This window comes from Pipra filicauda, unplaced genomic scaffold (assembly GCF_003945595.2).
Source record: "Pipra filicauda isolate LSUMZ 115617 unplaced genomic scaffold, ASM394559v2 scaffold398_size834171_pilon, whole genome shotgun sequence".
In the NCBI taxonomy this organism is placed as follows: Eukaryota; Metazoa; Chordata; class Aves; order Passeriformes; family Pipridae; genus Pipra; species Pipra filicauda.
In genome coordinates this window covers 205,795-220,152 of record NW_024104529.1, presented here as the reverse complement: position 1 = coordinate 220,152, position 14,358 = coordinate 205,795, and the positions used below count along the sequence as shown (strand labels likewise).

The 14,358-nt window shown below is 54.5% G+C and overlaps 2 protein-coding genes across 2 annotated transcripts; one reads left to right on the top strand and one right to left on the bottom strand.

The window, feature by feature from the left end:
• Positions 1–3,356: 3,356 nt before the first annotated feature.
• Positions 3,357–6,099, top strand: EGR2 (early growth response 2). The gene is made up of 2 exons (XM_027737293.2): positions 3,357–3,887; positions 4,202–6,099. The coding sequence occupies exons 1-2, from the start codon at positions 3,422–3,424 to the stop codon at positions 5,404–5,406; spliced, it is 1,671 nt and encodes a 556-aa protein (XP_027593094.1). The 5' UTR covers positions 3,357–3,421; the 3' UTR covers positions 5,407–6,099.
• Positions 6,100–7,846: 1,747 nt separating this feature from the next.
• On the bottom strand, positions 7,847–10,976 carry ADO (2-aminoethanethiol dioxygenase). The gene has a single exon (XM_027737294.2). The coding sequence runs from the start codon at positions 10,934–10,936 to the stop codon at positions 10,196–10,198; it is 741 nt and encodes a 246-aa protein (XP_027593095.1). The 5' UTR covers positions 10,937–10,976; the 3' UTR covers positions 7,847–10,195.
• Between the last annotated feature and the right edge of the window lie 3,382 nt (positions 10,977–14,358).

Below are 14,358 nucleotides of genomic sequence, written 5' to 3'. Positions count from 1 at the left end.
TGCCTGCAACTTGGGAATCCAGGGGACACCCTGCCAAAACAGAAGGTATTAGTAAACAAGCATTTCATCCTGTGAGGACATGACAAATCTTTCTACCCCCAATGAAAAGGGACAAATTTAGGAAACTCTGAAATCCACCTTTGGAAAGAAGATCTCTTTTATATGAAATGTTAAGGAAGCACCAACCCCAACATGAATCTAGCCCAGACAGTTGTCCTTTGCTGTCGTCAGAGGACAGGGTCACTCATTTCCTATCTGAAAGCAACTCCCTGATTGCATCTGAGTTCCCACTCCTGAGGACACCTGCTGAGCTGGGGCCACTTTAACATTCCCAAAAACAGCAGGATGCACAGTGCATTTCCCAAGCAGGTCTACTAGCATCACTGCTGTTAGCACATGAGGTCGGTCGAGTTTTGCTGCAAAAGCATAGTAAACCCCTGGAGAGATGACTCAAATGTGTGATGTTACACTGGTGAAATGTGTTGCCAGCTCCACAGATGATGAGCTGCCTTTTCTTCCTCAGCCACTCTCAACTCATGGAGGCAAGGACAATTTTATTTCTACAGCTCCTGTCTCAGGTACTTGTGGTAGAGAATGACTGCAGGAAAATAGAACCCCAGTGCATCAGCTAGCAACTTGTTAAAAGAGCAAATGTAGTAAATCCAAAGGAGCCTGGTTTCAAAGAAATTGGGAATAGAAGTTCTGCCCTTCAGCTCTGAACCCTCCTCAGTCAGTGCTATATCCAGTCAGACATGTCAGGCGCATTCGAGGCTCTTGGTGCGAGTGGGGATTTGGCAATTTGCACCAGCAATGTCTGTCATATGAAACCACGTGGTTTATAGGAACCACAGAAATCAGTATTTTTGCGTATAAGGCTCACTGACGTCAGCGCGAGGTGGACAGTCCAATGCTCAGAGTCTGCTGTAAGCAGCCAAATGGAGATCAAAGGCACAAAGCACATGCAAAGCAATACAGCAAGAATATCTGAAAAGGGCCCAGAAACACTGGAGTCTCATCTGTCAACATCTGCCTGAAACTGAGCATTAACTACGTCTCCATCTTGCCCCACACAAGATCCTACTGCCACTCAGACAAAGCTCCCATTGAGAGATGCTGAGTGATTTGATTGTTCCTGGAAAGGCTGGAAATCAGACATAATTTACTCCATGCTTAAGAAGGCTTTTAAAATTAACCAACAAACCCAACCATAGTAGTATTCCTCAGGTGAAGTAAGCCAGGAGGTACAGTGGATTTTATTTGCGTCGGTCTTTCATTAAATCCTTCTCCATAGTAGAAGAACGTTAAATTAGCCAAGTTAGTTCAAAGGTGGAATTGATTTGTGGTGAGATTGAGGTGGGGTGTGGAACCTTGGTTCTTCTTTCTCCTGTGTGCATTATGAGTTAGTGTCATCAGTGGGCTTGTGCTATTTTGAAACAATACAGGAAAATTAGGTAGAATATCCATAAAACTGATACATCAGCAATGTTTTGCAGTAAGGAGGATACTGCACTGTTTCTCAAATTCATGTAAAGTAATTCGCCCCACTGCACAACAGATTCCAATATTTTGTTCTTTTATAGTAGCGATTAGACCAATTGCAGCTCAGCTGTAATGGAAAGGTACAATACAATTGCTCCTGCTTCTCAGTCAAATTTCCCAGAACCTGTCTCTCTGTCACAATTTAATTTTTAAATTCAGATGGGTCTTTCAAACAAAAATATCTAGAATCCCACTGAAAGCTTTCTTTCAACTAAATCTCATATGTCAAACTGCATTGGCTATATATTAAGTGCTAGAAAGGACATATATTTACTAGTTACTGTGCACACTTCTCTGATCACCCACAAAGGCAAATATCTATGTTTATGCCTACTATTCCTTAGAAAGTACAACTAATGTCCCTAAAACTTTCACTTTTCCAGAGACGCTCCTGTCTAGCCTGGGCTCTGCAGTGCCTGGACAAGTAGTGCACCTGGAACCTCACCAAAGGCAGTGAAACAAAATTGGAGGAACTGAAAGAGCCTTTCTCAGCTGCGGTGTGAGGTGTGTGGCATGGATAAAACGGGGCCTGGGAGACACTGTGACAGCACTTGGGACTGAAGGCAGAGGTAAGTGCACGTTCCTTAGGGATACCTGAGCCCTGGAATGCACAAGACCTGTAAATATTGGTATCTGCAGTTAAAAATGAAAGCAAAGATGTTTTATCCTTCCTATGTATTCTCTGCTTGTTGCTTTGGAACAAGAGTGCACACTCTCATAGCATCTTTCATATGTTGCCACATCTTGCTGCTCTTTGGGTTGTTATGTGGATTATTTGCATAAAAATCCAAATGGGTTGGATTTTTACGGCAGACCATTGAAAAGGGGCCTCAAACGCTTCAGACCATATGTGAGTTGCTTTCCTAAATGCAGGACTAAATAAACACGAGATGAAATATCCCCAAGTAAATGAGATTAGTGACATGGGATACAGCTTTCAAAAATAATTACATCTGACACCCTCATCAGCAAGAAGATGTAGGGGCTGCAAGCTCTAAGCTTGGGAACAGCGTATGAAAGATTGGCTTCTCCTGGGAAGGAAGGCACAAGGGAGGTTATTTTTAGTACTTTGGAGGGAAAAAAAAAGAATTTAAGCACTCTTCGGTTTGATACCCTCGTTATGGAGGAGATCATGGAGAAAGAAAGCAGAAGTGGGAATGGAAATGTTACTGAGGATGAAAGCTGTGGAAGCAAAAGGTTGATCCGAGCAGGGTGGGAGCGGCGGGGACAAGATGGGACGGGGGCGTGGTGGGGGCGGTGGGGGGGGGGCAGTGCAGTCCCCTCCGTCCCGTCCCCGGTTGTGCCCGTCGGTACAACAACAACCCACCGACGGCGGAGCGGGTGGTTCCGTTTTCGCGACGGTATATATAGATCAGACATTTTCCAAAAAAAGCAGCGCCGCCGAGTCGCTCTGCTCGGTGGCTCTTTCCACCCGTAATTCAGAAAACAAAAAATATTTTTTTAATATTATTTTTTTCTTTAAGAAAGGAGAAGCTGTATTCCGTGAATGCGGCTGTTTTCTGACTCGACACCGGCTTGCGGTTACGGGCTGCTGAGAAAGCGAGCGGGGTCCGGCGGGGCGGCCCCGGGACCTCCTCTGCTTTTCCGAGCGTTTTTAAAATTTTCCGGAACGGGTTCCCTAAAAAGGGCAGGGGGGCGGGGCCGGATCCTCGCCTTTTTAGGACAAGGGCCCCGCCACCGGAATACCCTCCTGTGCGGCGCGGCGGGCGGCGGCGGGGGCCGCGCGGGGCCGGGGCGGGTCGGGGCCGCCCCCGCAGGGCGCGGGGGGTGTGCGGGACGGGAGGGCCGGGGCAGGCGCGGGGCGGCGGGTCCCGCACGCCCGAGCCCACGTGACCGCCGGGCCCCGTTCCTCAGTCCTTATATGGGCAGTGACGTCCCGGGCATTCAGGGGGCCCCCATAAATAGTTACCGCCAGACTTGTGCTCCAGCGCGAGCTGCGGCGGGAGCGCGGCGCTCCCGGGGCACCGCGGCCACCGCACCGCCGCGACGGGGCGGCCGCCCGCCCGCACATGCCGCGCCGGCTCCCCGCCGTCCCCCCGCGCCGGTAGTGGGAGGCAGGGGGAAGCGCCCCCTCCTCGCCCTCCCCTTCCCGCCCCGAGCGCCCACCGCCGGCCGGGAGCGCCGCTCCCGCGGCCGCCCCGCTGCCCCCATGATGACCGCCAAGGCGGTGGACAAGATCCCGGTGACCCTCGGCGGATTCGTGCACCAGCTCCCCGAGGGCATTTACCCCGCGGATGACATTTCGGCCGCGCTGCCAACTTCGGTGGCGATCTTCCCCAATGCCGACCTGGCAGGGCCGTTTGACCAGATGAGCGGTGTGGCAGGAGGTAAGCGGAGCCCGCGCAGGTGCGGGACGGGCCGCCAGCGGAGGGTGGCGGGGAACCGGAGTGGCGGGCGGGGGTCGGACTGGGACGGGGTGCCACAACCCTCCGCGGGGCTCCCCTGGCGGCCGGCTGGGGTCCCCCCTGCCCCTCGCGGCAGCTCTGCCTCCGCTCCCGGCTCTGGGGGAAAAGTTGCAGTCGGCGCGGAGCCCTCCGGCAGCCGGAGCGCAACATGTGCGCGCCGCAGCCCCGCGCGGGCGGCGGCCGGGACCGGTGCCGGGTGGCGGTGCGGAGGGCTGACCTGCTCCTTGCCCCCCCAGACGGCATGATCAACGTGGACATGGGCGACAAGCGGGCCCTGGACCTGCCCTACGGCGGCGGCTTCGCGCCCAACGCCCCGGCTTCCCGCAACCAGACCTTCACCTACATGGGCAAATTCTCCATCGACCCGCAGTACCCCGGCGCCGGTTGCTACCCCGAGGGTATCATCAACATCGTGAGCGCGGGGATCCTGCAGGGGGTCAGCACGCCCTCCTCCGCCACCTCCTCCGCCGCCTCCTCCGCCTCCTCCGCCGCCTCCTCGGCCACCGCCGCCTCCGCCGCCTCCCCCAACCCGCTGGCCGGGGCCCTCGGCTGCACCATGGCACAGGGCCAGCCGGCCGACCTGGAGCATCTCTACTCGCCGCCGCCTCCGCCCTACTCGGGCTGCGGTGACCTGTACCCGCAAGACCCCTCCTCGGCTTTCCTGCCTGCCGCCGGCGGCGGAGCGCTGCCTTTTCCCCCGCCGCCCTCCTACCCCTCCCCGAAGGCGGCGGCGGCCGACGGCGGGCTCTTCACCATGATCCCTGAGTACGGCGGCTTCTTCCCGCCGCCCCAGTGCCAGCGGGAGCTGCACCCTGGCCCCGACCGCAAACCCTTCCCCTGCCCCCTCGACTCGCTCCGCGTCCCGCCTCCCCTCACGCCGCTCTCCACCATCCGCAACTTCACCATGGGGGCGCCCCCGGCGGGCGCCGCCCCCGGCAGCGCTCCCGGCGGCGGCGGCGGGGGCGAGGGTGCGGGAGCCCGGCTGCCCGCCGGCGCCTACAGCCCGCACCACCTGCCGCTGCGGCCCATCCTGCGGCCCCGCAAGTACCCCAACCGGCCCAGCAAGACGCCGGTCCACGAGCGGCCCTACCCCTGCCCCGCCGAGGGCTGTGACCGCCGCTTCTCCCGCTCCGACGAGCTCACCCGGCACATCCGCATCCACACGGGCCACAAGCCCTTCCAGTGCCGCATCTGCATGCGGAACTTCAGCCGCAGCGACCACCTCACCACCCACATCCGCACGCACACCGGCGAGAAGCCCTTTGCCTGCGACTTCTGCGGCAGGAAGTTCGCCCGCTCCGACGAGAGGAAGCGGCACACCAAGATCCACCTGCGCCAGAAGGAGCGGAAAGGAGCGGCAGGCGGCGGCGGGTGCCCGCAGTCCGGCGGCGGGAGCGGCGCGGCCCTGGCCCCCTGCGCGGCGCGGACGCGGACGCCCTGACGGCGCGGGGCGCGCAGAACCCAGCGCGGAACCGCCGCCGAGCGCGGCGGGCGCGGAGCGGAGCGGAGCGGGGCCCGGCGGGGCGCGACGAGCACCTGGCGGCGCCGCGGGGCTCCCCCGGGCAGGGGTGGGCCAGAGCGGGCCGGGCCGGCGGGTGTACATAGGGGCTGCGGCGGGAGGATGGATGCATGCAGTGCCGTCGTGGTGAGGTGTCCTTGGTGCCTTGTGTGGTGTAGAGCCCGGTCCCCTGTCTGCATGTGGGGGGGGTGCCTTACCTATCCGCTCCGACGACAGCGGCGACACCGAGACCGGAAAGTTTTCCCCTCCCTGGTTTTAGTATGGCTGTACATTTCTGCCTATTAATATTGAGATTTTTTTTTTTTAGAGACTATATTTTTGTACGCACTGGTTTGGGGTTTTGTTTTTCTTTTTCTTTTTGGTGACTTAAAAGTGTTCCGTTTGTAGTAGGACTTGGGACAGGATGTAAATACTCGGGCTGGGACCGGCGCCCGTGGTCGGCCGGGACCCAGTGCGCCGCAGGTAACACGAATAATGCACAACCACTAACGGGGGCTGGTAGGAGAGGGGGGAGGGCTATCTTTCTGGCCACTCTGTAAATAAACTTTTCGACAATAGGGTAGGTGCTTACAACGTTTATAAAAGACGACAAATAAATCTCTTAATTATGCTAAATCGACATCTTTATTTCCTTAGGTTGCTTGGCCCGACCCAGGGGCGGGGGTGTCCCCTCCTCGTCCCTGGGCCCCGGGGGGTCCCGGCGGCGGGGTGCTGCGGGGCAGCCCGGCCCGGGTCCGCTGGGAGCCCCGCACCGCCTCGGCGCGGAAAACCAGCGGCCCCGGCGCCGGCTTACAAACACTCGCTCTCGGGCGCGGGGATTTCCCTCGGAGACGAGAGACGGGATAATATTAACCAGGGAGCGGGTTGGGTTTTTTTTTGACTCACTCTCTTGTTTTGTTCCGCGGTTACGATCCGCCCCAGGCAGCCTCCGCGAGTGGGCTCCGGAACAGCGAGTACCGCCGCCCCGACGGCCGCGCTCGGGGGAAGCGGCTCCCGGCGGCGCGGGGGCTGTGCGGGCGGTGCCGCGCCCGGGGGCTCCGCAGCGGCCCGGGGCGGCAGCGCTCACCCCCGCGGCACAGCCGGACTGCTTCTGCCGAACCCATCTGGCCAAAACATAGCGCTTCTATTTTTTTTGTTTGTTTGTTTGTTTTTTTAACCTGTTTTGATTATTGTTTTTTAAGATGTTATCCCAGCCTCGGCCCACCCTCGGGTCCTGCCGTCGGTGCAGGGCCGTGCCGGCCCCAATGGGCTTGCCCTCTGCCGCAGGGATCCCCGATGTGGCCGCACTGCAGAAGTGAGCTGAGCAGGATGGACCTCGGCACTAATGCCACAGCCCAGCACCTCAGGGCACGGGGGCAAAGCCGCTGCCTGGCGGCTCCCAGTGGCTGCTTCCCCAGTGCCGGGTCCTGCTGTGCAAAGCCCAGTGGCACCTGCTTTTTCTGTCTGAAATGTCCTGTTCCCCATATTCTGGAACTGGTGCTGGCTTTTGGGGCAGCTGTTCTTTGCTTGAGAGAGGCAGTCAACAGGAGCTGAAGCGACATGCCTGATTCTGAATCAGATGGGAAGCAGACTTCCAAAGTTGGTCATGGACCAGCCTGTGCGGGATGGAGAGGCCACAGAACAACGCCAGCTCCAGAGCTGCCACACTCACTGCCCCCCCATCTACCTCAGCAGCTCAAGTAAACTTGCAGCTGTGTTGCAGCTTCACCACCTGATCCCATGCGCTCCTGGCCCCCAAGAGACCACGGCCTGCTGCTGGAGGGATGTCACATGGGAGCTGCAGCCTCCATGGTCAGCGCCGCTGGCCTGCAGGACAGGGATCCAGTGCTCTCAGCCTGCTGGGCTTCTGGATGTACCACCACAGCCTCGGATAACCACAGCTCGGTCGTAGCCAGAGCATCATGAACAAAATTGGTATCTCAGCTACCTAGACGCACAATCCAAGGCTCCACTTGCACACTCCCAACTACTGTCTGAAGCCACGCTACAAAATCAAAACCCCAGTCAAAAGCAAAAAATGAGGTAAACACCACAGAAATTGTAAAAGAGCTGAATTAAGAAACTGTTGGTGACCAGTGTACAGCCACAGGAACACCTCATATTGCGTAGCAGTACCAGCGGTCCTACACCTCTGCCTTTGTCTTACAGTGAGAGCCAGCTTCAAAAGCAGCAATAGTGCATGTGCCTGGATTTGCCTGCAAGGCACTGGTGCAGGATTTGGGCTGAGAACCCAGTGCTACATCTCACCTCCCAAAGAAAGGCCGGTTGCACTGTTCGGATTGTGAGGCAAAAGAAACTAGTGCTCTGTACTGTACTTGGTTCAAGGCTGTCGTACTTGTGAAGCAAAGTAATGACTGCTCAGTGGTGAGATATCCTGTATTTATTCTATAATTCAGCAATAACAGTAATTTTGCTGTTGTGAAAACACAATAACCAGACTGCAGAGAGAAGGAACGGCATTACAGACTTAAACCTTCTGCTTACAGATATCCAGAACATATGAAGTAAGTTTCAATTACTGAGTAAGCAAGAAGTTACATAGAGGCGCTTTTTCTTAATGCATTTGAGGTTTTCTTTGCTGTTTTTCTCAGCTTTTAATACTTTGATGCTAACACCTTAATAGAAAAAACCAAATAGTTTTCCCAGGGTTGCTAACAGCACTCCGCAGCGGAAGGGACCATGCTGTCCTCTTCAGAAAGATGCATTAAAAGTCCTGTCCCATTAAACATCTTGACTACGTTTTACACATGGAGGGAAAAAAATTAAAAACCAAGCAGAAAGACCTAAGGGGGGGATACCGCAGACGAGATAAAAAATGCTCTCTGTCCCAGTTTGTTTTTCCAGTACAGCTGTTGGCCCGCACCCTGCTATCTTCTTTGTGGACTTCTGAAAACGGATGATGGTCTTTATTAGCATCAGAGAGAGGTAGAAACAGGCTGTAACACAGGGAGGCATTGCCTTATAGTTAATGACTACAGTCGATTGAGAATCATTAAACATTAACTACTGCTAAGCTGCAGGGGAATTCCAAGAAAAACAGGTAAGCCAGCTGCAGAAATATCAGACACTTAAAAAGTGCTCCAAAAATAAATGGAAATCACCTGAAATAATTTCTACCAATTTTTCCTTGCAAAAGAATTATTCCATGCATGCATAATGCTGACTGTATTTTACATTCATTCTTTTGCAGGCCAAAGAAAACCCAACAAAAGACAAAAAAAGCAGCAATGCCGTATCAGAATCATTTAAAAATTCACATACAAGCCACTGTACAGGAAAAACAAGTCTGCTTTTATAAATACACAGAAAAATTAAAGCCAGTTGTGGAATGATTTCTGGAGCAGGTTGGTACGTCACTTAGGAGGTTGGTAATCGTGTTTTCTTACTCGAATTGCCACATCATGAGTAATATGGCCAAGGCTGCCCTGGCCTGGGTTTGTGGTACCAAGTGTGCGTTATGATGAACAGGCACGAGACCAGTCCCTGCAGTACAGACGGAGTATTTCACTCATAGAAAAAGTTTCTCCCATGTTAGAAAGATTGCATTCCCTGCCATGGACAAACTGCATCTCCAGACCACTTCCATCATAGCGAGGTGAAATTCCTGGTGTCTCTTCTACTCTACGTTGATTTAAAAGCTTTATGAAAAAGTAGTCTTTATAAATAGTATAAAGACGGAAACTGCAAGGCTTCAAAAGCCCGAAGCATTCTCTTGTCCATATAAAAACAAAGACCACGCTTTAAAGAGAAGACATCAGGTCCAATGTTATCAGTACCTAGGGTATGTGCTGCTGTACGTGTAGGGTTTGCAAATACACTGTTTCTAGAGTGGCTTCCACAACAGTGGAGAGTTGTTTTTTCTCTTATGATGCCCACAGTTTCTGCAACCTTCTGCTGCGTGAGAGGTTCCAAGCGAGGTTAATTAGCAGCTGACAGTCTCCTTCTCCTTGCTGAAGGAAATATGCATAGATGCACTCAGTAATTCTCAGCTGAAATAGTGAGATCTTGTACACAACGCTTTAAATAACTGCTGAAAAGTAACTCTGAATTTGACAGCAACCCTTCAGAGCGGGAATTCCCTCAACTCCAGCTCTGGGGATCACTGGCGTTTACTGGAGGAGCATGTCCTGGCTCAGGAGTTGTTCTGGGTTGGTTTTTTGCTACCAGGGTACAGCTCTTGTTGAGAATTGCTCTGGAGACCGAGTCCCCAAAGGCTGCAGCCGGACCAGCCCCTTGCCCAAGCTGGGTGGGCACAGTCCCCTGGCCCACCACTGCCAGCTGGCTCTGGCGGTGGGAGCCCCTTCGGGGGAAGCCGGCAATTCTTATTGCGTTGACTCTCCCTTCAGAGCCTTAATTCCCTCCCTAACGTGCGGCCCTAACTATTTACATGGGATGCCGGATTATTCCCCCGACCCTTCAGCTGAGCAGAAGTTTAACCGCGCTGCTCTCCCACATCGGCCCAAAGGACATAAGCACGTTCTGGCGCTTTATTTCCCCCGACTTATGCAGCCCGCGGTCAGCGGAAGGCTGTGACCCGCGCAGCTCCGGCCGGCGCGGAGCTCCGTGTGCCCGCGGTGCCGCTGTGTGGGGCCTGGGGCGCGGCCGGGCGGGGGAGGCCGGGCGGGCTCCGCTCCCCTCCCCTCCTCTCCCGGCGGGGCGAGCGCATCGTCCCAGCGGCCGCCGCCCGGCCCGGGCCGCCGGCGGCGGCGGCTCAGAGGTAGACGCGGGGCCCGGGGTAGGGCTCGCCCCCGCACCAGAAGTCGGCGGCCTGCGGGGTCTCCACCAGCCACACTTCCCGCGGCAGCGCGGGCGGCTCGGCGCCCGCCGGCGGCCCCTCCAGCAGCCGGTAGTAGTGGCAGTCCCGGCCGTGCTGGGGGTCGTAGGGCGGCGCCAGGATGTCGAGGAAGGCGGCGGGCCCGTCCACGGCGTCGATCTGGTGGAGGTTGTCGGAGTGCGGCGAGAGCAGGCAGGGCGGCGAGGCGGGCGTGTAGTGCTGGCGGGAGCGGAACAGGGCGCGCAGGCAGGGCCCGGAGCCGGCGGCGGGGGGCGGCGGGGCGGCGGCGGCGCCGGCGGGCAGCGTGTCCATGCAGGCGATGCGCAGCGTGCCGTACAGAACCTTCAGCATGCCGTTCATGCCCGGGTGGTCGTGCAGCGGGATGCAGGCGCCGCTCCGCAGCAGGAACACGCCCATGCTGAAGTTCTCCGTCTCGCAGATGTGCATGTAGCTGACGGGCGGCACCACGCCGGCCCACGGCGGACCCCCGCCCGCCGCCGCCGCCGCGGCCGACGGCCCCCGCGGCGCCAGGTGCAAGTCCTCGGCGCGCACCTCGTCCAGCAACTGCTGCAGGCGGTGCAGGTTCTCGCCGAAGGCCGGGCCCGCCGGGCTGCGGAAGGTGAGGCCGGCCTGCCGCGCCACCCGCTGGATCAGGGAGGCCATGTTGTCCCGGGGCATGGCGGCGGCGCCTCGGCCCGGCCCGGCCGCGGCGGGCGGAGCCCGGCAACGCTTCCGCCCCCGCCCCCGGGCGGCCGCGCAGCCGCGGCGCCGCCGGGCACCACGGGCAGCGTAGTCTGGGACGGGGGAGGAGGAACGAGCGGCAGGAGGAGGAGGAGGAGGAGGGCGGCGGCGGCGGCGGAGGTGAGGGGCGTGAGGTGGCCGCGGTTCAGCGCCGCGGGGTGAGGGGAGGAGAGGGGAAGGGGGGGAAGGGAGAGGGAGAGGAGGGAAGCGGTGGGAGCGACCGCTCCCCCGGAGCTGGAGGAGTCTGCCCGGGCAGGGGCACGGCCAGTGCGGGGGCTGTGCTGCGTCCGGGGAAGCCGCGGTGATAAGTCCCCGTCCCCCCCCCCCCCCGGTGCCGCCTGTTCCCTCCCGCACTGCCGTGGGAAGGGCGAGAAGGCTCAGGAGCAACTTGTTTCTTGACTGGTAGTTAAGCGGTGTGAAACCGAGCAGAGTAGCACGAGTGCTGTGCCACGGATGTGCAGCGACTGCACGAACAACTTATTTTTTTATCGCTGACTGCTTGGTACGGCTAAGCCGTTTGGGCAGACTTATCAGATCTCAGCTCTCGAGCACTGCCTCTCCCGTTGCGGTGTTGGGTCGAGGTCGGGCTGCGCGGCAGGCTCTGTCCCGCACGCATCCCCTCGCGGTCACCTGTAAGTGTGATTGTGCCTGAATTCATTGTCTTTAACCGCAGATGAACCGACGAGCACATGGAGTTCCAGATACTGATCATCAGAGAATCCACGTGTGGCAAAAAGGATGGATAATCTTCTGGCTTGGTTCCTGGTGGAGCCTGCATGTGGTTGTTTCAGGCTAATGTAAAAAAAGGGTACAGCATTTATTCTGCTAGGGCATTACATGTAATGTTTTATTTAATTCATATATCTGTGGTAACAGTCCTATTACCTTCTTTCTAATTGGCGTGACTGTGCGTAGCAGATCATGCCAAGAAAATCCTTGTTTTTTAAGTAAGAAATTAACCCGTTAGTGCTGAGATTTGGTAAACAAAGTTAGGCTCTGGTCACAGAAATTTACAGGCTCTGTGTACACCTTGAGTTAAATTACTTGAGTGGGTTCTGCAGCATGTAAGTACCATGGTAGGTGTAGGCCTAGCTGGTTAGGATTCTGAAAAACAGCTGAATGATAATACTTAATCAAATATGACTGCAGGGGCTGCAGCCTGCCAAGTTAAAAGATTTTATTTTAAAACAAGGAAAACCATTGTGTCTCCTTGATTAAAGGCATTAAAGTTTAGTAAGAGATATGTGGCCTTATAGTGTTCTTACACATTGGTTTGCATTGGAAGGGATCTCAAAGATTATCTAATCCTTGGAAATACCCCTGTGGGCAGGGATGCCACCCACTAGATCAGGTTGCTCAGGACATCGTCTAACCTGGCCTTAAACATTGTCAGGGATGGGGCATCCACAACTTCTCCGGGCAACCTGTTCCAGTGTCTCACCACCCTCATGGGAACCATAAACACTGTACATGAATCATAAATACAAGTGTTGTGGGCCTGGGATGGCCCAACAGAGGATGAAATACTGATACTGTAAACAAAGATTGGTGTCTTGGATTTATCTTCCCAATCCTATTTCCCACCTTCCCTAGATAAGTTTGGTGCACAGGATGCAAATTCAAGTCATGGCATCATTGCTTCCTCTCCCCAGAGAAGGATGTTCAAGTTTCACCTGAAGCTACAAATCATTGCAGTCTTTAGCTGTTTCATGTTCACACTGATAAGTCTGTCCTGTGCCAGTGTTGGGAACACAGGTGAAGATGCTTAGGATGAGGGAGCATCATCCCGAGTGGAGAGGAAGGGTCTTTAATGGCCTGTGAACCTGTCTGTATTGGAGTGAACTGCCAAGGACTCCGACAGTCTCAATGCTGCTGCATTGGGTGGCAACTGGCAGATTTGGAAGGCTCCATGTGAGCTTTTCTATTCAGTCCCCTTCCACAGGGACAGTCAATTTAACTGTGGAGGTGTGGACTGGAATTTTTGGCAGTTACCATTATCAGTGATAATGATAAATTCTCTGTTGGCTGTCCATTTGTGTCCTGCCTCAGCAATTGCACTTAACTTGCAGGTGAGTGCTACAATGCTCACTTTTGAACACACTGGGTTTTTTTCTATGCAGCACAAAAATAGACCATTTTGTGGAAACAAATGCTTGGTATTTGTAGGACATTGTGCGCTTGGAGTAACATGCAATTGTAGGAAAGATCAACATGGAAAAACAGAATCCTGAGGCTGAGCTCAACCTGATCTTGACTTGCTGAGTGGTATTAGGTGAGTTATTTGACCCTTTCAGTGCTTATCACTCTAAACCATGAATCACATGTCTTGTGTACAAGGACATTTATTAAGATTTTAAGAACATCTTTATGTGGATGATTCTGGTGCCATGTTAAACTGATGATGAAGTTTATATTTTTAATAATTGATCACCTTATGATCTCCAGTGTTTTTAACTACTCTATTGATTGCCATTTCTAACAGATACAGACAAAAATAAGTCCTTGGCACTTAACGTTCCAGTTAAATGCTATATCACACCCACATCTTTTCAGTGCAGTAATATTCAAATAAACCCACAAACCAACCTCAACAGAAAAGCAAGCTGTCCAGCCAACTGACAATTAAATTGACATGTTTTTTTCTTCTGAAAGGCCATATTCTTAGGTGGCCTCTACCATCTTGAGCACATGTGAAAAAAAAAGTCACAGTGTAGTTGGCTGGTCTTCAAGGCTGCGTTGTGTCGGTGACGCAACGACCAAAGTTCAGCCCAGAGGTTTTGTGTGAGAGGGAGGTCAGGTTCAGGTTATGGTTTTGGTCTCCTGCTGTGTTTGTTTTTTTCCTCCACACGCGGAAAGAGGTGCCACAGCCATTTTCTCCTGCCCAACCCCGCTATTTCCAGCCTCCTCCCCTTTCTACTGTGGATAGCTTCTTGCTTCTTTATTGCTGTTAGGTATTACAGCTCCCCCCAAGTTTGTGAAATATTCCTTGCTCATTTTCACTCTCTTCCAGGGTTTGCTTCTCATATCCTCTTATTTCATTTTGAGGTATTAGAATTCCCTGTAACCATCAGATAAAACAACAGTGTGTAGTGGACAGAAATGACAGCCACTCATGTGGAAGGTCAGTTGTTGGCTGCTGTTAAATCTTGTGTCACAATGCCAGAATATTTTATAAGGTGTAGAGCCTGGACAGCCAGTACAGAAACCATCCTCTGTTATAATGTTGCCAACAGCTGCAGATGTGTGTTTACATAGGACAAAAACCAAGAATCTTTGTCAAAGAACATCTGTTTTGCACTGCTCCTGCCACTTGCTCCGCAAGGGTGTATATTTTAATTTTTTTTTTAACTACCACCAGT